General features: G+C 47.3%; 2 protein-coding genes across 18 annotated transcripts in view; one reads left to right on the plus strand and one right to left on the minus strand.

Annotated features, from left to right (window-relative positions):
• The window catches only part of GOLGA2 (golgin A2), a 48,624-nt gene extending 33,718 nt beyond the window's left edge, over positions 1-14,906 (plus strand). For all 4 annotated transcript variants that reach the window (XM_060250500.1, XM_060250501.1, XM_060250502.1 and 1 more), the window contains 9 exons: positions 1,755-1,979; positions 2,475-2,574; positions 2,943-3,031; positions 4,319-4,472; positions 4,613-4,680; positions 6,817-6,919; positions 7,616-7,722; positions 11,426-11,597; positions 12,912-14,906. In XM_060250500.1, coding sequence (XP_060106483.1) covers positions 1,755-1,979; positions 2,475-2,574; positions 2,943-3,031; positions 4,319-4,472; positions 4,613-4,680; positions 6,817-6,919; positions 7,616-7,722; positions 11,426-11,597; positions 12,912-13,162 — 1,269 coding nt within the window. In that variant the 3' untranslated portion in view covers positions 13,163-14,906. The remainder of the gene's footprint in view (positions 1-1,754; positions 1,980-2,474; positions 2,575-2,942; positions 3,032-4,318; positions 4,473-4,612; positions 4,681-6,816; positions 6,920-7,615; positions 7,723-11,425; positions 11,598-12,911) is intronic.
• Positions 14,907-15,713: 807 nt separating this feature from the next.
• The window catches only part of DNM1 (dynamin 1), a 224,605-nt gene continuing 212,467 nt past the window's right edge, over positions 15,714-27,851 (minus strand). For 4 of the 14 annotated variants that reach the window (XM_060251707.1, XM_060251709.1, XM_060251706.1 and 1 more), the window contains one exon: positions 17,545-17,718. In XM_060251707.1, coding sequence (XP_060107690.1) covers positions 17,646-17,718 — 73 coding nt within the window. In that variant the 3' untranslated portion in view covers positions 17,545-17,645. Of the gene's footprint in view, positions 16,356-17,544; positions 17,719-26,011; positions 26,053-27,851 lie in introns of those variants that run through there. The other 10 variants (XM_060251717.1, XM_060251714.1, XM_060251712.1 and 7 more) reach the window with 8 other exon arrangements.

Raw genomic sequence — 27,851 nt, forward strand, 5'->3', positions numbered from 1 at the left:
CAGCCTCTTCTGCATCAGTGGTTGGGGCATAGACTTGGATTACTGTGATACTGAATGGTTTACCTTGGATACGGACCAAGACCGTTCTGTCATTTTTGAGATTGTATCCCATTACTGCCTTCCTCACTCTCTTGTTAACTATAAAGGCCACACCATTTCTTCTATGGGACTCTTGGCCGCAATAATAGATGTAATGATCCTCTGAGTTAAATTCACCCATTCCCGTCCATTTTAGTTCACTGATTCCCAAGATGTCAATGTTCAGTCTTGCCCTCTCTTGTTTGACCACATCTAGCTTACCTTGATTCATAGATCTTACATTCCACATTCCATGTAGTATTGTTCTTTGCAGCATCGGACTGTTCTTTCACCATCAGATACATCCACGGCTGAGGGTGCTTTCGGCTTTGGCCCAGCCGCTTCACTCTCTCTGTGGTTACTTGAACGCTCTTCCCCAGTAGCATATTGGGCACCTTCTGAGCTGAGGGGCATATCTTTTAGCCTTTTGTTTATGTTCATGGGGTTTTCTTGGCAAGGATACTGGAGTGGTTTGCCATTTCCTTCTCCAGTGGATCACATTTAGTCTGGGTTCTCAGCTGTGGCCGGTCCATCTTGGGTGGCCCTGCATGGCATAGCCCACAGCCTCATTGAACCGTGCAAGCCCTCTCGCCACGACAAGGCAGCAATCCATGAGAGGGATTGTTTAAAATACATTATAGATTAAAAGTGGCGTGGGGGAGGAAGATGGCAGCAAAAGTAACAGGAGAAGAGTGCCTCAGTCATTCTGGCCAGGGTTTGAAGGCTACTGGGTTGTGACAAAGACTGCAGGAAAAGATCGAAATGGGCAGCCGTGTTAGCCTCTCTGCAGCAGCAGAAAAGAGCAAGAGTCCAGCAGTGGTGTAAAGACTTAACAAAATTTGTGGGAAGAGAGTTGGAGAAGGGGGATGTGAAGGAATAGGAAGGCAGGTAGGTTCATCGAGGTGTTCTGTGAAGCAGTTCCAGCTATCAGAGCAGCAAGGGGAAGAGTGGGCAGAGTTGTTTCAGCGTGTTTTGTGGCAGTCTGTACTTCACAGGGTGTTCTGTTCAGAACTTGCTGTGGCCTCCTGAATGAAGGAACTTTGCTTTCAAGATCCAGCCTGTGGCTTCCCAGAGTCCTGTATACAGAAACACCCTCATGTCACAAATCATGGAACTCGGCAGGGCTTTTTTTGTAGCAGGAACTCCTTTGCATATTAGGCCACACACCCCTGATGTAGCCAATCCTCTAAAAGCTTACAGTAGGCTCTGCACTGAGAGCTCTGTAAGCCCTTGGAGGATTGGCTACATAAGAGGAGTGTGGCCTAATATGCCAAGGAGTTCCTACTACAAAAAAAGCCCTGGAACTCTGCATCATAACAGGCTATTTTTCCTACCTGCCTTTTAGGAAAAGGGAACTGTGTCAATTGCTTTGGGTCCCCATTGAGGAGAAAGGTGGGGTATAAATGAAATAAAATTAATAAAATACTTTGAGCTCTGCAGGTGGAAGTGAGCAGATAGCCGAAGAGTTCAGCTCCCACTCACTAAGCTTCACTAAACTGATTGCTAATTTGGCATGAACCCCATTTGTGTCCCTCCTGCATGCTGACACATTCATTCCCTTACTTCCTTCATGTGTAGCCTTCCTTTCTTGCTGTGAGACCAGATGGGGAAGAGGGAATATGTAGCTCTTGCTGCTTCCAGGTTAGAGGTAATAGGCTGGTTCTTGCTTTGCCCAGGTGGATCAAAAAACGGAAGAAACCCAGGCCCTCCAGGAGCAGCGGGATCAGTACTACAGCCACCTCCAGCAGTACACAGCAGCATACCAGCACCTAGCCAGTGAGAAGGAGGAGTTGCACAAACAGTATCTTCTTCAGATGCAGCTCATGGACCGCTTGCAGCACGAGGAGGTCCAGGGCAAAGTGACAGCAGAGATGCACTTCAAAGAGCTGCAGCAAGCCAAGGTGAGGGCCACAGGGTTGGACTGCGGATGTTAATACTGGGGGCACCCAGGTGGCTTCTGTCTGCGCAGTGGGCAGAATGTCAGGGTCGAGATCAGTACTGGCTTTTTGCTGAGGGTGTGTATCAGCCACCTAGAGTCTACAACAGGCGAATTTGATTAGGTATTGGGAATACTTGCAGATTGGCATGCCATCCTGTGACTTGTGGAACTCTAGGTGTGCTGTTTTGGATTTGGCCAGACGTGGCCCAGATTTTATGGGGAGGAAAGCTGGGATGCCCTGTAGAAGCTTGGCATACTGGAATGCCAGACTTTAGATTCTGGGTTAGTGAAACGATGAAGCTTTCTAATCGTTTGGTTTTTTTTCAGGTCAGGACCTGTGCTGTTCTGCTGCCAATGCAAGGAAACACATACAGCTTTGTTAGCTAGTAGTCTCATCAGCATTCTGAAGGCTGGGGAGTATTTATTACAATGTTCTCTTTTTCTCTCTCTCTTGAAGGAAAGCCTGGAGAGAATTGCCAAAGAAAACAGAGAGCTGCAGAGCCATGTCAGCCAGCTCATGGCAGAACTAGACGCAAAGATGTTGCCCAGGGCAGAAGGTGAGCAGGCTGTTCATTAGCAGGGGCCGTGGTAGGGCTGATCCTGGAAGGATAATTCCAGCTCTGTGCCTCTGCTTTTGCTTAGAGAGAGCCAGTTTGGTGTAGTGGTTAAGTGTGCGGACTCTTATCTGGGAGAACAGGGTTTGATTCCCCACTCCTCCACTGGCAGCTGCTGGCATGGCCTTGGGTTAGCCATGGCTCTCGCAGTTGTCCTTGAAAAGGCACCTTCTGGGAGAGCTCTCTCAGCCCCACCCACCTCACAGGGTGTCTGTTGTGGGGGAAGAAGATATAGGAGATTGTAAGCCGCTCCGAGTCTCTGATTCAGAGAGAAGGGCGGGGTCTAAATCTGCAGTCTTCTTTTTATACAGGAGATGGAGTGGAAGCTGAAGAGGAGACGGTTGAGGACTTGAAGACTTCACTCATCATCCCAGAGGAGTTTGAAGACAGAGAAGAGATGGTAAGTCCTAGCCACCAGCCGTCCTGCTTTCCATAAACACTCCAGCATACAAAATTTTTAGCTGGGTGAGATAAGCAGCCTCAGACGAAGGAGAATTTGGAAACATATGCCGCTGCCTTGAACTGGGAAAACTAATTGGTTTATCACAGTTGTCTTTTTTTACTCATAGCAGCTCTCCAAGGTCTTTCCTGGCTCCTTTTGGAGATGTCAGGGACTGAACCTGGGACTTCCAGCATGCAGAACATGTTCTGCCTCTGAGCCTCAGCCCCTCCCCACTATCAGAATTCTGTATGGAGAGACAGAGCAGTGTAATGAATTGTCACAGCGTTCCTAGCAACTTCCTTCATTGCTGGTCTTACAAGTGGGATATTTCCTCCTGTATTTTAAGCCTTTTTGTATCCTAGTTGGATTTATCTCCTCCCATGATCTCACTTGGTGACCTTTTTTACTGCTGTTTGGCTGTTTTAAGTGCTGTTTTTACTCCTGGCCTTTGAAGTGCTGTTTTGATCTGTTGTGTGCAGCAACCTGTTTGCTATCTCTGTACTGTTTTAATGTTGATGTTACCTTACTAGCTGTTAAAGCTTTCACTTCAGGTGAGTGTAGCTGCTTGGTCTGAAGCAATAGAGCAAAGTCTGAGTCCAGTGGCACCTTTTAAGAGCAACAAAGTACGGTTGTCATATTAGCAGGTTCCTGAATAAGAAATGCTAAATGTTGTAACAGTTACGAATGGTGAAATTCTTACGAATTTAAGATTTGGTTCTTTCGATTCTTCTGAACTCTAGAGCTTAGATGTGCATGAATGGCGCAGTGCTGGTTAGCATCAGTACAGGACCTCCCACCCACATAGCCAGCTTCCCTCAGGGGCTTTCCTAGGAAGCATATACCTGCTCTTTCTCCCCCCCCCCTTTGTTGTGCATGGAAGCTGGAGTTGGCACGTGGCTGCAGAAAAAGAGGCTCCTGTCTTCTCAGAATTAGCCAATCTTGTGAAGACAAGAATTCTCCCATTCCTTTGCACTCGTGTATGCGTGCACTTTTAAGAAATTCCTAATGAGGGCCTGGAACATAATTCCACCACCACCATCACCACCCAAAAAAACAGTGTCATAATTACTAATTGGAGAGCTGTGCAGGGAAGCCTTGGAGGAAGGAATGACAGAGAAGTTGGTGTTGATGAGAGTGTGCTGTGACTACCTTTGTATAAAGCAGATGTAATTCTTCCTGGGAGGCCAGGTGACTGTTTTAATGCCACATTCAGGCTAACCGACAGCATGTGGAATTGTGCCTTAGGTTGCTTTCTTGACGTCTTCCGTGTCCCAAGTGGAGAAGGAGCGGGAGGAGATGAGGCAGCAGCTGACTGAGCAGAAGAGGCAGTGCAAAGGCCTCCTGCAGCAGATAGCCACTCTGAGGCAAGAGCAGCAGCTGCATGTTGCATCAGGAGCAGGTAGGTGTTACTGTCTGGATCTGCATGTTCAAGCAGGGAAATCGGAAGGCTGGCCAGGCAGGCAGGGGCCCAACCCCGCAGGTGGCGCCACAAGGTTATCCCTTCTGCAGTTTCTCATCCAGTTGCCTCCTCTTTTCCAGGTTCTGTTGCAGATTCTGTTCCAGTAGAGGTTCACGAAGCCTTAAAGAATGCGATGGAGAAGCTGCAGGTGACTGTTTGGTGCATGGGGCTGTGAATGCACAGATGTGCTAGCTGTAGACAGGTGGCAAAACTCTAGTTTGTGCATAAAGCATTCCTACACTTAATGAAGAGGTTTATGTGACAACCATGTCTGTTGAAGTAATTATGAATGTCTTTTGCATCCCCCTCTGATTTTTTGAGTTGTATCATGCTGGTGTGTTCTTCTCCCTACATCAGTCAGTTGATGTCATGTTATGGCCTGCCTGCCTTCTTTGTCCTGAAAGCTTTTGAGTGGATCATTTACCTTTATGCCATAGCAACCAGTGATCCTCAGTGTGGTGCCCATAGGAGCCGTGGTGTCAGCCAGCATGCTTCCTGGTGCCCACTGCCTTTTCCCACAAAGCATCTCTTCCCCAGAGCAAGTTAGTTCTAAGTTTCCTCCCCCTCATCGGAGCAGGAGGTGTTTCAGAAGAGCTCAACTTTGTGTCTGCAGGGAGGGCCCACTAAGAAAGAGCCACCTTTGTCACTGGAGGGCATTTGGCATGGAGCCTCCCAACGTTTTGTGATTGGCCCCCAGGCACCATGGCAGCCATTTTGTGGTGATGTACATTGATGTTCTCAGATTGTAGGTTCAGCAAGGTGGGGCCACCTGCCATGCTGTTCTCCTGCTTCCTGCTTCCCCAAAGACAGCTGTAAAAGCACTGGGTCAGCTTTCAGCATGCCCAATTTTCCTGCTTTTTAAAAATCAAACATTTGGCAGGCAGAATGAAGCAAAGTAGCAGCTCTACCTGAAAACGGTTCCGTAAATAACTGCACTTTGGTGGTGTTAACACATTTGGTTGAATTTTTGAGAGGCGAAGAGGAGTTTTAAGGAATCTATTTTGAGAATTGTTGAATATCTGTCTTGAGAGAGTTATGCAACCAGACATAAATGTGTTGACTTGCCTTGAAGTCTTTGAACTTGGAGTTCTGTAATAATGTTTCCCCATGGAAAGCAGTGGAGAGAGCACTAGACCTGCCTAAGCAGCAGGTGGTTTTTGCTGCTTCTGGACTTCCAGGAATGGAAGACTTTGTAGCTTCCAAGAGAAGCAAAAGGACTTTTCTCCCTGTCAAGCAGAGAGGAGCTGCCTTTTTTTGCTTCCGTCTTGCCAGAAGCAGCGAGGGTCTCAGCCAGTGTTCCTTTTAAGTTGTGCGAAGGGGCACTGATGCACAAAATTTTAGCTTGCTGCTCAGGGATTTTAGCTTCCAACTCAAGCATTTTCCCCTCCATTGGAAACAATGGAGGATGAGGGCACCTTCTTCTGGGGCCCATAGAATTGGACCCCCCTGGTCCAATCTTTTTTAAACTTTGGGGGAGGGTTTGAGAAGAGGCACCAGCCTCTACGTGAAAACAAAGCCCCCCCCCCCCCGGCCCCAATACCCACAGATTGATTCTCCATTATAGCTTATGAGACCTATTGACTGTAATGGTTCCCATAGGCTATGATGGAGCAAGGAAAAAAATAATATTTTTTTTGCACACACCTATTATGTGTTTCAGTATGATTTGTAAGCTGAGATATAATATTCGAATAAATAAGAAGTTTGGGCAGGTTGATAACATTTAAGTAACTTCCTGTTTGTTAGGTTAGGCAAGGTTCTGACAGTTCCACCTCTGTTTTACGTGACCTGTAAATTTGTCATATTTCACTAAAGAACCCACAACAAAGTAGATAGACTGCGAGAGTTCTCCTCCCCACCCCCCACCCCAAAAAATTGCTGTTATGTTTTCTAAGGCTCAATGCGGGGTGATGGTCCAAGACTAGGTCTACCAATATAATGGAAGGGGGTGGGCAGACCTGTTCTCCAGAGGCCTGATCTACCCTCATAGAGAACATTTTATGTGATGAAATTGGACTTGTTTGCTTTCTCATGTTTAAATTATCATTAAAATACAGTTTCAAAGAATTCTGAAATTTTTGCAAGATTACAGAAATACTCTAAACTAATTTATAGGATACTCAAAAGTAGACTCACAACTTTAATGCTACTAATTATTTAAACTCACAAGGTGGAATTTTTGCTCACAACACTGTGGAGCTTAGAGGGAACATTGAGTCTCTCAACTGCTTCCCTGGTTTTTCTCCCTAATAACTCCAGTGGCTCATAGTTACTGTGCTTTTAGTCCCGTTTCACAGAGTTGATGCGTGAGAAGGCAGAGCTGAAGGACCGAGTGGATGAGCTGGAACATCGTTGCATTCAGTTATCTGGAGAAACAGACACCATAGGTGAGATGAATTCAGGCCCTTTTCGACATCCTATTCTGCTGCAAGGAAAGGCCTGTGTGGATCCAATGATGCCACACTTTATCATGCTTTTTAGAGTAACACAATAAGCTCCTCTGCCATTCTGAAGATATCTGTTTTTATATTTCTAAAAAATGCTAAGCATTCTAGTCCTCATGGTTACAAAGGAAAAACAGGTAGCGAACGGAGTGGGAGCTTCCAGTGGTCAAGAGGAACAGGATCCCTGCACCTTCTCATACATTTTCCCTTTGTGTCACCTTCATATTCTCTCAGCCCCTCTCCAGACACACACAGCTTCGAGCAAATTTTAAAACAGTGCCAGCCTTGTTGTCTTTTCTGCCCTTGTTCCAGCCCCTCCCTCCGTGTTTCTCCGGAACAAAGCAGGCACGGAAGAAAAGTACTTAGAGTCTTCCCGCCACACGATATGTGCTCAAGCGTACAGAATTCCAGAGCTATGCCTGGCATTTTCTAGTTAGAAGTAAAGTTTGGGCGTTGCAGAATTTGTGAATTTGGCCAGTAGCGCATGAAACTTCTTCTCATAGGCTGTCTTGCAGACTGTGGGTTTTGCTGAACTTGCTAGCAGTTTGCTGATGAATCTATGAAGGCAAACATGTCCGGTTTCAGTGCCATCCTCCTGAATAACCGTGCCCTGCCTCGTGTGCCTCTCCTGTCTTCCAGGGGAATACATTGCCTTGTACCAGAGTCAAAGGGCTATTCTAAAGCAGCGCCACCGGGAGAAAGAGGAGTACATCAGCAGGCTGGCTCAGGACAAGGAGGAGATGAAGGTGAGCATTGCATCCCCAGGAGAAGGGCCATAGCTAAGTGATGGAGCGCCTGATTGAAATGTGTTAGGTCCCAGGTCTGATTCTTAGCATCTCCAGCTAATACAGGTTCTCAGGTGTCTCGTGTTGGGAAAGACCCTTCTCTGCCTGCAGCCTTGGAGAGCCACTGCCAGGTAGTGAATCAAACCATTGGCCAGTCTGGCTTAGTACTTGCATTGCACAGCTTCATACGTTCATCAGAATGTTTTCTGACACTAATTTAGGGGGAAAGATGCAGAGAATGGGGTTTAAGACCACACTTGACCACCTGTGTATATTGAAGAAGAAGAAGAAGATATTGGATTTATATCCCGCCCTCCACTCCGAAAAGTCTCAGAGTGGCTCACAATCTCCTTTACCTTCCTCCCCCACAACAGACACCCCGTGAGGTGGGTGGGGCTGGAGAGGGCTCTCACAGCAGCTGCCCTTTCAAGGACAACCTCTGCCAGAGCTATGGCTGACCCAAGGCCATTCCAGCAGGTGCAAGTGGAGGAGTGGGGAATCAAACCTGGTTCTCCCAGATAAGAGTCCGCACACTTAACCACTGCACCAAACTGGCTACCACTGCACCAAACTGGCTCTCCACATCAAACTGATCATATGAACCAGATGATATTTCTTTCTTTCCTTACAAGTTGCTTTTTTAAGTACCGTGATTGCTTTGGGGAGGGTGATAATTGAGCCCGAGAGCATCACTCGCTTTAGAAGACAGAGCATCTCGAAGAGGGAGAAAGGCAGCTCTCAAGCACAGTAACAGAAGAAAATGGTGCAAGTCCCTTCTGATAGATTATTCCATAATACTTTGTTAAAAATCCAGTAACTGGGGTGTGGGGACAGGACTCTAAATGTAGGGAAGGGTATGAGGGAGTGAGAACCACATTGCCACGGTGACCGTGGAGTTTCCAAGCACCCATTCCATAACACAGGTGCTGTGGCATGCTCTTGAAGCTGCCTTGGGACATGGTGGTGTCCATGGGAATGCCCTTCCCACTTGTCTACATGAGTGGTTTAGCTCTATGGAAGGGGAACAGCTGCTATTTCAAAGTTCATTTAGCAGCAGTAATATAGTAGGGGCCGTGCAGATCACAGAGAACAAGGCGATCAAGTCAAGGGAGGGGACTAGGCTTGATAAAAGGAGAGGATGGAGGCGGAGGTTGCAGAGGCCCACAGATCTTCAGGACCGCCTCTCCCGCTATACCCCAGAAGAGCATCACGCTCAGTGGATCAGAATTTAGAGGTGGCCACCAGCCAGGGATTGACCTCAGCCAGAGCCAGGGCATTTTCTGTCCTGGTGGAACTCTGCCAAGTAATGTCCATGCCCTGCAGGATTTGATGCAGTTCCACAGGGCCTGTAAGGCAGAGGTGTTCCACCAGGCCTTTGGTTCTGGCACTCCCACTCCGCTCCTCCCTGTAAGGCAATGACTCTGCTGAAATTCTTAGTGTCATCCTTGTAGATAACTGCTGTGTTTTATTGTGGATTGTGTTATTTTATTATGTTGTACACTGTCCCGAGTCTTGCCTTGACAGGAGAGGGCGGTTTAAAACAGGGGTGTCAAACATGCGGCCCGGGGGCTGAATCAGGCCCCCAAGCAACTGGCTCTTGTCTGCTTCCTTCTCCCTCTCTCTTGCTTCCTTCTGCATCTCAACTTGCTTTTCAAGACTTGCTCAATCACACAGGAGCTACAGAGCAAAACCTCAATTTTCTCCATTGGTTAAGACTCTTCCCCCTCCTGGTCCCCTGGGGAAGGAGCGAAAGAGCCAGAGCGTCCCCTTGATCCCATGGGAGAAATACAAAGAAAGCGCCTTTAAGACCAACAAGTGATAATGTTTTAAGCATGCTTTATTTTAAGTTTTTTTTAAAAAAAAATCTTTAGTTGTATTTGTGTCCTTTAAAAAGTCTATATCTTTGCTACCTAATCTTAAATAGGTACACACATGGCCCAGCCAGACACTGCCTGCCTAGCCTGACAAGGTCTCATTTATGGTGTAGTGGTTTAGTGAGTGGACTCTTATCTGGGAGAACCGGGTTTGATTCCCCACCTCCTCCACTTGCAGCTGCTGGAATGGCCTTGGGCCAAAGCTCTCACAGAGTTGTCCTTGAAAGGGCACCTGCTGTGAGAGCCCTTTCAGCCCCACCCACCTCACAGGGTGTCTGTTGCGGGGGAGGAAGGGAAAGGAGATTGCAGGCTGCTCTGAGACTCTGTCCTTGAAAGGGCAGCTTCTGGGAGTGCTCTCTCAGCCCCATCCACCTCACAGGGTGTCTGTTGTGGGGGAGGAAGGTAAAGGAGATTGTGAGCCGCTCTGAGACTCTTCAGAGTGGAGGGCAGGATATAAATCCAATATAATAATAATAATGTCAGATCCAACCCTCATAACAAATGAGTTCGACACCCCTGGTTTAAAATCTAATCAAATAAATAATTAATGGGCACTGTGGGCAGGAGGCAAGGCACTGAGGCAAAGATGATCCCAGGACAGGAGGAAGGAAGCAGATTTTAGAGAGGCCTTTTCACTAGCCAGATTCAATGCCCTTCCCTCAGCAATTTTTAACTGGAAGGTTTAGTGGCATTCCTTTTCCCAACAGACAGTGCCCTTGTCTAAGTGGATCTGCAGAAACAGTTTTGCTTGTCTTAATGGAATGCTGTTATTCTAACATTCGGCAGAGTATTTTATCTCTGATTTTAAGCTGCATCTCTAATTTATCTGCTTCCTACAAACTATTATTTCTTCTCAATAACTCTGAAATAAATGTCACTGAAACTGTGGCTAGGTTTCTTCAAGCAGCTGTTTATATACATAGTGACATTCTTAAATTAACTTAGGACTAATTTTATAATGTATTTTATACTGCGTTAAGTGTCTTAACCATAAAACAGTACCCTTATTAAAGTTCATCTGACTGAAATGTATCTTATGCCAATAAAGGTAACGGAACTGAAAGAGAGAGGCCTCCCTTCACAAGTGGCATCAAGGAAGATGGTTGTCATAGTAATGAGGAAAGGAGGCCATTAGTGATGAGTCCAGAAGGCACAACAAATTTGACAAGGGGGAGAGAAAGGCAAGGTCCCCTGTGCAAGCACCAGTCGTTTCCGACTCTGGGGTGACGTTGCTTTCACAACGTTTTCACGGCAGACTTTTTGCGGGATGGTTTGCCATTGCCTTCTCCAGTCCTCTACACTTTCCCCCCATGCAAGCTGGGTACTCATTTTACCGGCCTCGGAAGGATGGAAGGCTGAGTCAACCTCGAGCCGGCTACCTGAAAATCCAGCTTCCACCGGGGATCGAACTCAGGTCGTGAGCAGAGCTTAGGACATGCAGACAAATGCAAGAGTCTTACCGAGGGAGTACTAGGAGCTTGAGATATGCAGGTATATTCCTGTGTGAATTCAGGAACAGCAGTGCCATCAGAGCCAGACTCCTTGGCTTTCAGAGCTGTGATCCTGGCTTACAGGCTCACCAGGGGGAGGCTAAAAGCAGGCTGTGGCACTTCACATTTGGAGTTTACATGACCAGCAGAGGGGGATAGGGATCTCCTTAAGACTGCTGAGTCTAAGTACTTGATGGCAGCGTAGCTTAGGAAGAGGGGAGACATTTGTCATCTTCCATAGTCTTTGGGCCCAGCGGGCCTTGGTGGTTCCGTTCTTCCCTACTGTCCTCTTTGCTGCAGGTGAAGCTACTGGAGCTCCAAGAGCTGGTGATGCGATTGGTCGGCGAGAGGAACGAATGGTACACAAAGTACATGACGGTAGCTCAGAACCTGGAGTTGAAACCTGGCCCAGGGAGCGATGCTGAGGTCACGCTGGAGAGACGTCTCGAGCTGGATGCTCCAGATGTTGAAGGTAAGGCTGCTCTTTCTCTTTCAGAGCTCCTTGCTATAGAATGAAAGGTGGTTTATGCCACGTCTGGGTTTCTTTTCCAGAGCGTCGGGCCTTGAGAAGTTACAGTAAAGGGAGTGTACTTCTGAACAAGCACAGAATAGAATGCCTTTCCCACACCTCAGAGGAACGCTGACCCTTCCTTGCGCATCTGAGTTTAGGGCAAAGGGTTTTTAGAGGAGTCCTGAAATCTGGCATATGCCTAGACAATCCATGCCGTGCCAGTAGGAAAGAGCAAGAGCCCAGCAGCACCACAAAGACGAACACAATTTGTGGCAGGGGTGGAGCTTTTGGAAGTCACTGCTCATTTCCTGAGATCCCACAAAAGTTCATCCCCTGCCACAAATTTTGTTAGTCTTTATGGCGCTGCTGGACTCTGCTGCCTCAGACAGACTAACACAGCTACCCATCTTGATCTGTGCCATGCCACTGGCTTCCAGGTCCGATTCAAGATTTTCTACCTTTTGTGCATCCTGCGGGGGCTGGGTTCCTGCAGGGCCACTTCTCCTGATGCCTGCCCCTTACTCCAGACCCAGGCAGGAAATCAGGCCCTGCTTCTGATTATTTGCTGAGCAGTGGGGTTAGAATGGATAAAACAAAGTCCTTCACCCAAATTGGAATTCATGGAATTCACTGCCACAGGAGGTGGTGGTGGCTGCAAACATAGGCAGCTTCAAGAGGGGATTGGATAAACATATGGAGCAGAGGTCCATCAGTGGCTATTAGCCACAGTGTATAGATAGAACTCTCTGTCTGGGGCAGTGATGCTCTGTATTCTTGGTGCTTGGGGGGCAACAGTGGGAGGGCTTCTAGTGTCCTGGCCCCACTGGTGGACCTCCTGATGGCACCTGTTTATTTTGGCCACTGTGTGACAGAACGTGGGACCGGATGGGCCATTGGCCTGATCCTATATGGCTTCTCTTATGTTCTTATGTGTGCCTTGGCCGCATCCTATGAGAACTGTAACACCTAGGAGCATGAAAGGCCCTCAGCTTTAGGTATCCTGCCCAGTGAAAGGAGGAGGAGTCTCCCTTTATCCATTTTCACAAAAGTTACACAGGTTTTGAAATTTAAATATGTATTTAATGTTTCTGCTGGGCTGCTTACAGTCTTATTTTGGCGAGTGTTTCCAGTCTTACAAAGTATGATTAATTTTGCTGGTTAAGTTGATGCTCAGGCTCCTTTGAGGAGCACAGGAAAGCTTTAACTTAATAACAAAAACTAGAATTTCATTCTTTTAGAAGCTAAGCATCACCTGTCTTCCCTTTTGGCTTCCAGGGTTGCGGGAAGTGAGTCTGACAGATGAGCCAGAGCAGGAGTCGGCAGTCCCTTCATCCCGTCCGTTCCAGGCTGGTGACCAAGGCCCCCCCCTGCCCGCTCCTCATGACCCCACTGCCAAGCAGATCCTGCAGCTTCTGCGTGAAATCCAGAACCCCCGAGAGAGGCTGGGCTCCCTCTTGGAGAACCCCTGCATCCCTTTCTTCTACCGGGCCGACGAGAATGACGAAGTCAAGATCATGGTGGTTTAATTCGCCTCCTAACCTCGGCCCAGAGCTTGCCAAGACACCAAGCATCCTGGCTTTTCTGCCCTGCCCACCTCTGCCAATGACAGGCATCATGCGTTGTTCCATCCCTAATGGATCGTGTGCTGCTGGCATGGGAAGTCCAGGAGGGCACTTGGATTTCCTGGCTTCTGTTTCTGGCAAGCCAGCCTTTCTCTTGGCCAGTGACTCTGTTCCACATGTCGGTCGCGATAGCCATATGCCCATCATCACCCCACTAATTTATTCTGCATCTGGATGGTTTGGATTTGGATCGACTGCTGGTTTCTCAACATGGGGCTTGGCTCCTTCCACTTTACTGCATCGGTTGTGTCAGCCACCTGCCTCTGGTTCTCCCTATCCCAGGTTGATCAGCTGACTTTCTAGACAAGCTCCACAAAATGTTTTTGTTTCGTTCTGATTAAAACAGGCGGGGCAGTTTGACGGACAGCCTTCCCCACTGACCTCTTTCGGGGCGGGGGGCTTTGGATTAGTGGGTGTGCATTAATTTGTAGGGGGCATGCTGTGAAAACAGGGCCTGCATTTTCAGAGGCTACATACTTTGCTGTCCTTTTGTTAGATTTAATTTATTTATTTTTAAATATGGGGAAACCTAGCAAAAAGCAAATCACTGAGTTTTTAAAAATTGACTTTTGTGATAACTTCTGGGATTTCAGCTACCCCTCTCTGGATCTTCTTTTGGCCTTCATGGGCAGTGGTTATGCTGAAATTGAGATTGGAGTCTTTAGGGTAATTGTTGTTCCTGTTAGACTTTGGTATAAGACTAGGCAGAGTACCTCTGCGTAGGAGCATGAAGGGACGTGTCACGTGTACAGTTGCTGTTCAGTGGAAAAGGCACCACGAGTGTGTGCATGTGGGAGGGCCAGACTCAAGAACATGACCCAAGGATAACCAGAATCCTCTAGAGGAGGCCAGCTGTAAGAGATGGGTACTATCTCTGTACATTTGCACATAGGCAGTAAAAGTGGTGGACCAGTGATGTGACTGTCACGGTGGTTCTGCCTGGAGGGAAAGGTGTAAGACAGATGATGCTGGTGCTTCGCTCTTCCCTCTAAAGTGTTCTGCTGATTGCTGATGTGATTTGATTCTTCCATTTTGATCAGAGCTTTTCCTCCCATCCATCTAGAGCCAAAAAGCACACGGGGAAGTTTCTTTAAAAATATATCTCTTCCTCCCCATCCCTGGTCCAGTCTTCTAGCAGTCAGATGAAGACTAAATCACTGCATTCTTCCAGGCTCTGGAGAGTTTGAATGTCTCTGGCTGTCCCTCAGATGGGGAACAGAGGAGAGACATTAATGGAATGGACGCAGCCCTGATCTTGACAGTGTTACTGCTCAGTGCGTTGTGTTGGGGCAACAGCAAAGCAGGCCTGCAAGCTCCCATTTGCACGAGTTAGCGTGTACATAGTGTATCTGTGTAACATTTTGTATATATCTTGAATAAAGAGAAGAAAAACCCTTCGGCAGCGTTTCTGGTTGCTGGAAGGTTGCTCATAATCTTGTATTATAAAAATGATCTAACTTCAACCAGTGGGGTGGGGGCAGGAATGTGATTTAATATGAAACATTATTAAATATTTATTGGGTGTCTGGTTTCCAGGAATGTGAAAGGAAAAAAAAAAGATTATTAGAGAAATCTTGCATTCTACTGCAGAAATAATTTAATCCTGTTATAAATTTGTTCTTTCTGAATAAACCTGTTCCACCGAGCACACTTGGTATGACCCTCTTATGTTTTGAAGAAAGGCCCTTTGCTCATGTGATTGCTCATGTACAGTTCTTTTAGCACTCCATAGGAACGGGGGCAGAAAAACATGTCCTTCCTTTTGAATGTTGATTATTCGGGATACCCGTTTCAGTCTGTTCATCTGCCTCTGTGCTTTTTCAAGCATGAAAGCCAGAAAATAAGCACCTTGTGTAACCAGCATAGGAGCAAATATGTGTTTGTAGATGAGAGTGTCATGAACTTTCAACTTCCGTATCAGCCTCTTGATGCCTCACTGCGTACATATTTTGGGGGAAGGGGTGCAGAGTTACTCTGAAGGGCGGGGGAAAGCGGACTTTCCAAATGTCCCAAACTGGACATCGTGCACTCTTGAGTCAAAGGCCCTCAAGCTGTTTGGTAGTGAAAACTTTGGCTGGGCCCGCTCTCGGTGAACTGCTAAGCAACAGCAACTCACAAAACTATTGCACTGTGCATTGACTGCCAAGTCATCTCTTGGTGAGAAACAGATGAGAGAAATGGTGAGTGGAATCCAGTTGGACTTCCACTTCTAGAACGTCAGTTACAAACGCTGCAGTGATTATGAATAGCTTCAGTGGATTATAGCACCTCACTTTTTAAAGACCTTCATATGGAGAACCTGTGTGTGTGTGTAAACAGGACTTCCCCCCCCCACCATTACTCCTGCTTACGCTCTGTACCGTTTGGCACCACTTTGGAGGCACAAGCAATTCAGGACGTGAAAGTTCCTTGGCCACAGTATCAGAAAAGCATTAAATGTAAGAGCCCGAAAGCATGGAGTGAGATACTTTTATTTCTAGTCACGGAGTCCTCCATTGTACAGAAATGATAGTTTATTTCAGCCAGTGAACAAGAGTTGACAGATCACAGACAGCATCACAGGTACTACCAGCACTGCGAAGATTCACCCACAATTTGGGGGCAACAAAATAACCCAACTCCATGCAGCGGAGAATTCATCTCAGGCTTTGCTGCTGAGTCTCAGTTGGGTGCACGTGTGTACGTATATCGACTCTTCCTAGTCAAGTATTTGCTAAAATCAACATCAGAAGCATTAAAGGCTTTTAAAACTTCTGGACACCATATAGATTTAGATCTTTATATATATATATATATTTATAGATATTTATATAACAGTAAAGATATGTTTCTCATTACTACAATATAACTCAATTTTTATTCCGTTAAAGCAACTGGAAGGAAGGAAGAAACCAGTTTCACTAGAGTCACGTCTGATATGTGCAAGCCACAAGCTACGACAGAACAAAGCCGTGTTTTTTAAGATGTGCGTCGGACCATTCCAGGACAGAACAGCTAAGAGGCAGATAAAAGGATGGATTTCAGAGGGAGCAGAAGTTACATGTCAAATGGTGGCTTTGGACTCTCCGGGCGGGAGGGGCTAGCTTTGCCAGGGCGGCTGGAATGTAAGAGACAAGAACACACAAAATAAAAAATGACAAAGGAAGAGAAAAGGGAGCAAGACAAAAAAAAAGTAAAACAATAGTTAAAAATATGGAAAGAAACTCACATCAGAACTTGGCATAGAAAAGATTCTCCAAACAGAAATCAAAAGCCAACAGCACTGGGGTAAAAGAACTTAAACCGTAAGTGGGGTTGAATCAAGAGACTTACAAAAAGAATAGTTCAACTTGGTTTGGGATAAGGGTCAGCACGTGTTGAGTTATTTCACCATAGTTGCATTAATTCCCCAGTGTATACATAAAGAATCCAGTTAAGAGGATGAGTCAGCAATCACAGTGACATTTCCCCCCCCACACACATATATATATATGTACCAGCTGCATGCACGTAGTAAATATTAGAACCACCAGGATATTCAAGACCCCCCAATGCCTCGTGTGCTTTCCTCCCATCTTTTAAAGCAAAGGTGGTTGCAATCAAACATTTTACGCAGCAGACCTTCTTGGCAAATATCAGCTTGTCCAGTTTTTTGCCAAAGAGGAAGTATAATAAAATTCTCCTAGTGTTTCTCCCTCTCCTGGTTTGGGAAAAGTCAGTTCTATGTGGTGAGCAAGTGGCTCTTATCCCCCCCACTCTGCTACTGCGGAGGGCAGCCCATTGAACCGGTTCCTTGTACTCCAAGATGTCGGCAAAGGTCTTCGATGTCCCTCCCCAATGGCATTATTGCTCTCTTGGATGAAGGAGGGGCTGGCCACTCTTCTGAAAATTTTGCACTTTAAATTGAACCCACGTACCAGACGTATTACCTTGGTTACCAAGAACGTTACACATTTTTTTTGTGACAGTATGTTTCCTCGCCCAGAGATTTTGTTTTGTTTTCTCAACTACAGAGGAAAAAAATTGCTACAGATGCGTGCTAGACGCTACAAAGGCAGGCAGGACGCGGTTGCTTGCGCAGGACAGGCCGGCAGAGGCTGAGCGGCTGGTTGGCGGCAGCTGCCGTTTTTTGGTGCGCAGCGATGCTCCTGTAACGTGACGCTCCGAAGAGCTCGTGTCCTTCCAAGTCCCCATGCCACTGAACTAGGACTATTCTACACTCACGAAGCAATACAGGACGCACGAGAAGACAACAGAAGTTGCTCAATCACTAACGAGCAGTTTTAATGACATGGGGGGAAGGGGGGGAAGGAGCATGGGGGTGCCTGTGAGGAACGGGAGCTGGGCAGCTGGGGCGGGCAGGGAAGCCAAGTGCGGTGCTTGTCGCCAGCTGCCTACAGGCCTCAGGTTATAAATCTAAGAGGGACGGTTCAGCTGGTCGGATTATGGTGGGTCGAGTAGGTGAGGCGGGGCCCTTCCGGCTGTGGGAGCAGAGAGAGAGAAAAAAAGACGAGAACAGACACACTGAAGTTAGCATGGTGGCCATTCACAATCAGGCATGCTTCTCCACATCACCCTAGCCAGCACCGTGGCTCATTTTTTTTTTTTAAATATCCACTGTTTGGGGGCAGATTTACTGGATTTCCAGGATTTATTGTTAGTGGATCATCTCCAATCGAAGCTGTCTGCTGGGAAGGCGGTGCTGGGGGCCGGCTGAGCGTCGAGAAGCATGGAGCACAACAAACTGTGATGCGACTGTACCAAGCGAGTGGAAAAAGCAATGTCACACAGGATGAGTGGGCGTCCTCTGGGAAGGGCTGTTGCAGAGACTGCCGGCTGGCCTGGAGCTGGCCCAGCTTGCCCTAGTGGCCGAGAACGTGTCGACCGGAGACGTTTTGAGCGTGGCAGCTAGGCAAAGTTCCACTTGGCCCAAATGGACTGAGCTCTCAGGAAGCCCTCAAATGGCTTTTCTGACAGGGTGAGAGAAGCTGCTTGGTCATGCTTATGGCGAAATCGGCACGAGTCCTGTTGGCAGTTTAACCACTTTGCTGCAACCAATGGGGGGGGGGGCACAACTGTTGGATAAGCCTAGAGTGAGCTGGAACCTTGCAAACGGGCGTTTTTTAAATTTTGTTGTTTTTTTTGTAATTCTTTCGGAGTATTCACCCTTTGCTGACCCAACTGCTATGAATTAATCAACGGGAAACAATGTAGTTGCTGCTGAATTTCCTATAATCTGCCTTGAGCATGGTCTCACCGTGGACGCCAATAAATCTGTCACATGGGTAAGCAGGAGACCGCAGTGGCCTAAGGATATTATGGTTTGGCTCCCTGTAAATAGGGTCCTCACGGACATACCCTAGTAGAGCACTAGCCATGAGTTCTCACACAAAAAGCATCTTTGTGGAAGAATTAAATAATTGTTACGTTATGTGGTAATCCTACATATAAAATAGCAGAGCACGCTTCATCAAAAATGATGAATGTGAAAGCACTTTCTTGGGAATATTCTCCTACCCTGTTTTATGTGCTTTCAGTTTTTAATGCATAAACTCAAGCCGCTGTGGTGTAGTGGTTAGAGTGTCTAACTAGGATCTGGGAAACTCAGGTTTGAATCTCCACTCTGCCATGGAAGCCTGCTGCATAACCGTGGGTCAGTCACGACAGCAGTTTGGGGTAGCAGTCAAGTGTGTGGACTCTTATCTGGGAGAACCGGGTTTGATTCCCCACTCCTCCACTTGCACCTGCTGGAATGGCCTTGGGTCAGCCATAGCTCTCGTAGGAGTTGTCCTTCAAAGGGCAGCTTCTGGGAGAGCCCTCTCAGCCCCACCCACTTCACAGGGTGTCTGTTGCGGGGGAGGAAGATAAAGGAGATTGTGAGATGCTGAAATTCAGAGTGGAGGGCAGGATATAAATCTTCTCTAAGGCTCAATACCTTCTTCTTTCACAGGTTAAAATGGAGGAAGGGGGAACAGTGTTGCAAAGGGCTTATCTTCCCACTGAGAAGGAAAGTGGGGTGTCATGGTCCATCTTAAGAAAACCTGATCAAAACAAGGTCACTTTAAAGTATCTAAAGCTGGCATTGGCTGCAATGGGTGTAGAATTTACAGCCAGCAAGCTATTGAAGCTGTATAACTACCTTGCACTTCCCTTTCTTTTCTAGAGGGCATCCATGGAAGGAACAGAGTTTATCTGCCCCATTCCAGCCCTGCAGCCGAGTTCTTAAGGTACAACAGCCTCAATTTGCCTGGGAGGTGCTAACTGTAGTCAGGGCTTTTTTTTTTTGTAGCAGGAGTTCATTTGCATATTAGGCCACGCCCCCTGATGTAGCCAATCCTCTTGGAGCTTACAGTAGGCCCTACATCAGAGGCATGTGGTCTAATATGCAAAGGAGTTCCTGCTACAAAAAAAACCCTGACTGTAGTGAAACAGTGAGGCAATCCCAGCAATGAGGGTTGGTTTTGCAACCCACGTTACTTGTAGCCAAAAATGCCGACTGACCTTACTTTCTCCAGGGATTAACAACAGTCTGACGAATCAGCCAATATGTGTCAAATGCTTACGTATTACTGATTTCCTCGGCGTGTTTTGGGATCCAGTCTCTGGGCAGGCAGCATTTCCTAACAGCGAGTCCCAGAAGGAAGCACAGAGCGAGAACCAGCCCCCCTCAAAAAGGCCTGCTCCAAAGAGGAGTCCTCAAGATGCCATCGGGCAGCTGAAGTGGAGCTGCTCGGTAGACGACGGCTGAGCAGTTGTGATGGAGGAGGGCTGGTTGGAAGCGGGAGAGAAATTATCCCCCCTCCCCAGAAGCAACACTGCCAAACAACTACTGCAATGGATGACCATGTTACAGCCCACTGAGCTGCGACATGCACAGTTTCACCACAAGGTAGAAGCCAGCTACCAGGCCACTGGAGGATGATACAGAGAGATGTGGAGGACTTCCGTGCCCACCTTTTTACCATTGGCCTCCCCTAATTCTGCCTTGTCAACTGATCTGAACGGACCCTCGCAGGAGATAAGCGCCACCCTGGGCCTGTGCTTCTAAAAAGGAGGGTTCCCCAACATTTCAGATTCACACTTTGATAAAATGCTCTTTGCTAAGTCCCGCTATTGCATGCACGCCAGTCCCCCCCAGCTCGCCATCTTCACACACCTTGCTGGTAACCACTTCAAGAAAGATCCGCACACAACTCCACAGTGCAACGTGGCAGCTTTCTGAGGCTCACACTTTCAAAACCAAAAATAATTCTAGCCCTCATGGTTACAGAGGGGAGGAGAGCATGAAAATCCTCCCCATTTTTTTCCCTATGCTTCAAAAAATTCCAACCTGAATTACTTTGAATCGTATCACATTCCTCCACCCAAACAGTAATTAACATGTGAAATTCACTGCTGCAAGATGTGGTAGCGGCTACAATAGAGTTGCCAGGTCCAATTCAGGAAATATCTGGGGACTCTGGGGGTGGAGCCAGGTGTAAGGTTGTGGCAAGCATGACTGAACTCCAAAGGGAGTTCTGGCCATCACTTTTAAAGGGACTGCTCTCCTTTTAAATGCTATCCTTCCATTGGAAATAATGGAGGATAGGAGCACCCTCTTTTGGGGCTCATAGAATTGGACCCCTGGTCCAAACTTTTTGAAACTTGGGCAGGGGGGAGGGTGTTGAGGAGAGGCACAAGATGCTATGCTGAAATTTTGGTGCTTCTACCTCAAAAAACAGCCCCCCAGAGTCCCAGATACTCAACGATGGCCCACTGGCCTGATCCAACATGGCTTCTCTTATATTATCTAATAAAGGTGTGCAGCTAACTCATAAAATCTGTGTCGCTGAATCAGCAATGTGTATTTTTAGCTGAAGAACAGGCTTGCCTGTCTGGCCCCCCAGCTCTTTGATTCTTCTGAGATCTGGCTAGCAACTTCCCGTATGGTCACACACACACCCCACATACACCATCTTTATGTGAAGTCAACGCAAGCTGTCTTCTCTCGAAATGGATGTACCAAACAGAATCTGTGAATTATCAGGCACCAGAAAGGACGCACAAATTAAAAGAAATCTGCTTTTAAAATGGCTACCATTTTAAGAACGATTAAAACAGATTATTCAGGTGGGCAGCTGCGTTGATCTGAAGCAGCAGGGTAAAGTTTGAGCCCAGGGGCACCTTTGAGACCAACAAATGGAACCACAGAATCATAGAAGAGTTGGAAGGGGCCATACAGACCATCTAGTCCAACCCCCTGCTCCACGCAGGATCAGCCTAACGCGTCTCCGACAAATCATCATCCAGCCAGGTTTGAAGACTGCCAATGAAGGGGAGCTTCCCACCTTCCTAGGCAGCTGCTTCCACCTCTGAACTACTATGACAGTAAAAAAGTTTCCCCTAATATCCAGCCTTTCTGCTTGCAATTTGAGCCCATGGCTTTGGGCCTTATCTTCAGCTGCGGAGTGGAACAGCTCCTTGCCCTCCTCTAAATGATAGCCTTTCAGATATTTAAAGAGAGCAGTCATGTCCCACCTCAATCTCCTCTTCTCCAGACTGAACATTCCCAAGGCCCTCAGCCTTTCCTCAGAGGGTTCTTCCCTGGGCTTTTTTGGTAGAAAAAGCCCAGCAGGAACTAATTTCCATATTAGGCCACACCCCCTGACATCACCATTGTTTCACACCAGGCTTTTTTGTAGGAAAAGCCCAGCAGTAACTCATTTGCATATCAGGCCACACTCCCTAACGCCAAGCCAGCCGGGACTGCATTCCTGTGAGTTCCTGCTCAAAAAAAAAAAAGCCCTGCTTCTTCCCCCAGGCCCTTGATCATCCGCGATGCTCTCTTCTGCACCCGCTTGATTTTATCCACTTCTTTTTGGAAGTGTGGCCTCCAGAACTGCAGAATAGTATTCCAGGCGTGGCCTGCCCAAGACAGTGAAGCTGGGACCTCCTGTTATTTTGATGCAAACAAAGTTTAATTTTGGTATAAGGTTTCATGTGCATGCATACTTTGGTAGCAGTGTGCATGCACACTAAAGCCTGTACCTCGAATAAAACTTTGTTGGTCTTGAAAGCGTCACTGGACTCAAACATTTTTCAGACCTTAACATGCTAATGCAGCCGTTCGTGTGCTGCACAAAACGATTATGGAATTCTTCTGAAGCTTTTGGGTGTGCTGTGTTCATGGTGAGTTGTATCTTTGGCCCTTCATCATTATGCTGTAAATTTAAATAAATCTGGCTTGATTGTTGCGGTTGCCTTACAATCAATCCCCCCCCCCATCCCCCAAACCAGGATATATTGAACCACTGCCAGAACATGTATACCCAGTTATTGCCAGTTTGATGTAGCGGTTAAGTGTGCAGACTCTTATCTGGAAGAACCAGGTTTGAGTCCCCACTCCTCCACCTGCAGCTGCTAGCAGGGCCTTGGGTCAGCCTTAGCTCTGGCAGAGGTTGTCCTTGAAAGGGCAGCTGCTGTGAGAGCCCTCTCCAGCCCCACCCACCTCACAGGGTGTCTGTTGTGGGGGAGGAAGGTAAAGGAGATTGTGAGCTGCTGAGACTCGGAAATTCGGAGTGGAGGGTGGGATATAAATCCAATATCTTATTATTATTGGCCCTGTCTACATTACCAAGTGAAATCAGTTTGAAGCCAGATCATTATAGCTCCCAACCAGTGTTCTCTTTAAGCTGAGTGAGCGTGAGCTAACCCACAGATATTTAGCCTCCAGTTCACACATTTTTGTCTCAGCTCAGGAAGAATGACCCCAGAGCACACTAATTTATGCAGTCACTCACAACTTTAATGCCAGTAGCTCACAAAGTAGAATTTTTTGCTCACAAGACTCTGCAGCTTAGAGGGAACATTGCTCCCAGCAATAGTTCCACGAAGGGTGGGGCAGGAGACATCTCATGGAGGTTCAACACTTCCACTAGACTACAATTCCCAGGATTCTGAGGGTAGCCATGGCAAACGAGCCAGATTTGACCTTATGGTGTAGATGTAAAACTGGATCACTATATATTTATCTACACAGTTTGACTGCAGCATGGCTACAACAAACATTCAAATAGGCACAATGGATATTAACTGTTGGTTTTGATACCTGGTGCTGATTTTGCAAAATGGATTAATCTGAGCTACATTCCATCTATGGCTGTGAAGGCACTTAGAACAAATCAATAATGTTTTAAAGGGAAGGTTACTATATTTAGGGAAACGAAACAAAAATTCAGTGGCACCTTAAAAACTAAAGAGATCTCTTCCAGTATGAGCTTCTATGAGACTAACTGCTGTCTTGTGAAAGCTTATACTGGGATAAATAGTGTTTGTCTTTAAGGCGTCACTGGACTTCTGTTTCATTTTGCTGCAAGGGGCTGGCACTGGAATTACCAGTTTAAGAACAAATCCAACAGAACCTCCCCTGTATGGAGTTCAGGAACTACAGCATCTATGCACCATGGAGGGGCAGCTCATATCAAGCCACATAAAGCACCTAGCTGGCCAACTAAAAGGATCACAATCCGAAACAATCATTTAGCTACACCCACAAAACAAGTGTCAACAGCATATTGCTGTGCGGCCTGGGGGCTGCTGCTGGAGCCCTTTTGGGTTGTGATCCTTGTCTAATATCAAGGAAGAATTTAGGTTAAAGCAACTGGAGTAGGAAGAGGCAATACTCAAAAGCACATGGGACATTCTAGTGCTGCCGGTCTGTGAGAGGGAAAGCGCTTGGAAAAGCAAGGAAAGCGGAGAGCTGCTCTTTTGTTTCAAATTTTGATGCTGCGTTTCCCAGCGGGCAGCAGAAGTGGCCCTTCTACAGCGCTTGGTGAGTTCCAGGGCTTTTTTTGTAGTAGGAACTCCTTTGCACATTAGGCCACACCCCTCTGATGTAGCCAATCCTCTGGGAGCTTATAGCAGGCCCTGTACCAAGAGCCCTAATGTCAAGCATCGATATTTCTCAATAATCAGTCTTTTGTTGTGAAATCAAAAGTTGCTTTGTTGTAGAAACTCTGAAGCTTTACCAAGGACAGAATCCTTGGAAGTCATGACGTATACGTGATTATATTGTTACTATATAGGATTAGTTAAAAAGATAACATACAGATGCGTTTTGAGTCACGGGTTCAAAGGTTAGTACTAAGTATCTAGTTTATTACTAAGGAATGTAGATTATTAAAAACATCTCCGTTTCTCACACTTCTTCCAGACCTGATAAGAACTGTCTGTGTGAATGTGGGGGAGAGGCACCTCACAGCCAGGCTGCAGCGTAAACATCCTTGGGCAAGATGGATTTACTATTTGCCCAACCTTTGGGAAAAAGGGAGGGAGGCAGTGGATACTAACGGTCTCCTTTCTGTCTAAGAACCCACCATTGTGCTTAGAAATATGCATGCTTGACACCTATAAGCTCTTAGAGGATTGGCTACATCAGGGGGTGTGGCCTAATATGCAAAGGAGTTTCTGCTACAAAAAAAAAGCCCTGGTGAGTTGGAGTCCCCATCCCTGAGGTGCAAACTTGGGGTGTATTAAAGACTGTCAGAATGGGAATGGCAGACAAACCCCCAGAGATGAAAAGGGATGGAGTGACACACACCTCTCACTTCTGGTTCCAATTTGACAGTCACCATTTAAGTGTGATGGAACCATGGCGCAGAGGAGGGCATTTCCACTGACCACGTATTTCCATGAGGCAATGATCAGGTTATCTGATGTTTCCCACCCAAATGGATGCATCCAACTGGAATCTGATGGGTTGGGCCAATCAAATTCACAAAATACAATCCATCAATAAGTTTCTTCTTGAGTGCTGGGACAAACAGGAATTGCACAGGGCAAGTATGGACCTTCCCTAATTTCCCCCATTGTTCCATCAGCCAAAAATCCAGATGGCACAGAGGGACAGCAAGAATAACTTACAAGAATAAGATACAGTCTTGACATTTCTCATCCGGAGAACGGGTCATTTTCAAGAGTCTGCATAGTCCACTCTTTTTCAGAACTGCACGTCTGATTGGACATTATAAATCATTGGACAACAGAAATTATTAGAGTGAGACTATTGAAAGTTGGGACTTATCTTATTGTGCTGTTATTATACTATTTTGGTTCTGACCACAAGCCAAACAAGATAGGTTGGACTTTTGTACAGAATAAACTGCTATCTAATGTTTTTAAGATACATGAGTGACATTTATTGGTCATAGTCAGCGGTCCTTTTGACTTTTCATTCCTGTGCCTGCACTCTGGCTCCCGCACTTTTTTTTTTGCTGATCCATTGCAATCTCATTGGACAGCAGCTGCCAGTCAGAGTCAACAGTTACAAGCTAGACGGACAACAGACCTCTTCCCCACCTCCACTCACTCTCATGTGCCACACCTACAGTATTTAATTGCTGCCCCGCAGGGCTTTTTTTTGTCGTAAAAGCCCAGCAGGAACTCTTTTGCATATTAGGCCACACCCCCTCACACCGAGCCAGCCAGAACTACGTTCCTGTGCGTTTCTGCTCAAAAGAAGCCCTGCTGCCGTCATACCAGAATTTAAAATCTAATGAAAAGAAATTTGCAGCTTAAAGGTTCACTACGTTTTGACTACGACTCTCTATCAGACAGGGAATCGGCAGGATTCAGTCACGCAGACAAAGACATTTACGGAGTGGTGTGAGAGTTCTCTAGGAGAGGCGAGTGGCAGAATGGGGGGAGAGGAGATGGGGATGGAAGGGGGCAGGAAGAACACTAACACCAATTCATGCATCACCAAAGCTGGGGGCAGGGCGACTGAGAGTGAAGAACGTACCGTAGCTGCCAGTCCTCAAGGGTCACTGATAGTGATTCTGAAAGACAACACGAGAGCAACATGGCTGTTCAGACAGTTGGAAGCAGAGAGCCACGCGGGCTGTCCGGAGAGTGAGACACGCACGTCCTCGCCCTTGCAAACGACTGACATTTAACATGCGCGCACACGCAACGCAGGTCGGCACTTCCAGCCACAGCCACACGAGCACGCATAAGGCCCTACGGCCTCAGCTGGGTTAATCTCCCGGCTAGGACTGCACACTTACAACACGGGCTGGACTGTAAGATGCATGAAGCCACACCTGCACCGTGTCTCTCTCTCACACATACGACACCCCTGCGCACTTGCATCCCAGGCATAAAGATGTCGATCCGGCAACAGGCACACAGGAGCCTAGATGTTCCGTCCCCCAAAGCACACGGTCACGGGTACTTTGAAGGTGTTGACACGCAAAGGGACGGTAAAAAGCCCTTTCGCTGTCACCTGGGAAACTTCGGTGCTTTGCAGGAACTCTGTTCAAAGGATCCAGCGCTCGCTGCTGTGAGGAGGGGCTCCCCCACCCCTACTTCATTTGGGATTAAACACTCCCTTACCTGCCTCGCCAGGGGGCTACTGTCCGCTCTGCAATGAAGAGGCCTCCAGGAAGGTTTGTGTGTGTGTGTGTGTTAACTGCTGTCAAGTTGCTTCAGACTTACAGAGACCCTATGAACGGATGACCTCCAAAACATCCACTCCGTAACAGCCTTGCTCAGGTCTTGCAAACCGAGGGGCGGGGCTTCCTTGGCTGAGTCCCTCCATCTCATGCTGGGTCTCCCTCTTCTCCTGTTGCCTTCTCCTAGCATTACTGTCTTTCCCAGGGACTCGTCGTCTCATGACCCAAACGTGATAGCCTCAGTTTAGTCGTTTTAGCTTCTTGGGAAAGTTCAGGCTTGATTGGATCTAGAACCTCTTTCTTTGTCTTTTTGGCAATCCATGGTAGGGGTGGGATTCTAGCAGGAGCTCCTTTGCATATTAGGCCGCACCCCCCTGATGTAGCCAATCCTCCAAGAGCTTACAAACAAGAGCCTTGGAAGCTCATGGAGGATTGGCTACATCAGAGGTGTGTGGCCTAATATGCAAAGGAGCTCCCGCTAGAATGCCACCCCTGCCACCACATTTCAAATGAATCCACTCTTTCCCTGCCTGCTTTCACCTTTCTTCAAGGAGTAGAAACCTTACACTATAATAAACCTGCTAGTCCTTAATGCAATGGCTCCCAACCTTTTTGGCACCAGGGACCAGTTTTGTGGAAGACGATTTTTCCACGGACCGGTGGTGGTGGGGTGCTAGGGTTTTTGCTGCCCCAGGCTGCCCCCACACCCCGTCCCTGCCCCCCCGGGGTCTTTAAATGAGGGGTAGGCGAAGGTTGAGGCTGCGCTGCCCCTCCCCCCAACCTGGGACCTGGGCAAATGAAAGAGGTGGTGCTTCAGAGTGAGTGGCGGTGCGGCACCTCTGCCTTGCTCCGTGGCCCGGTGGCTAACAGGCCATGGACCAGTACTGGTGCATGGCCCGGGGGTTGGAGACCCCTGCCTTAATGTACCACAAGAGGGACGGTGGCTCAGTGGTAGAGCATCTGCTTGGGAAGCAGAAGGTCCCAGGTTCAATCCCCGGCATCTCCAACTAAAAAGGGTCCAGGCAAGTAGGTGTGAAAAACCTCAGCTTGAGACCCTGGAGAAAGAGCCGCTGCCAGTCTGAGTAGACAAGACTGACTTTGATGGACCGACGGTCTGATTCAGTAGAAGGCAGCTTCATATGTTCATATGTTCAAGATTCCTTTTGGGTTTAGCTCTCTGGTAG

The sequence above is a fragment of the Heteronotia binoei genome, chromosome 12, assembly GCF_032191835.1.
Source record: "Heteronotia binoei isolate CCM8104 ecotype False Entrance Well chromosome 12, APGP_CSIRO_Hbin_v1, whole genome shotgun sequence".
NCBI classification, from domain to species: Eukaryota; Metazoa; Chordata; class Lepidosauria; order Squamata; family Gekkonidae; genus Heteronotia; species Heteronotia binoei.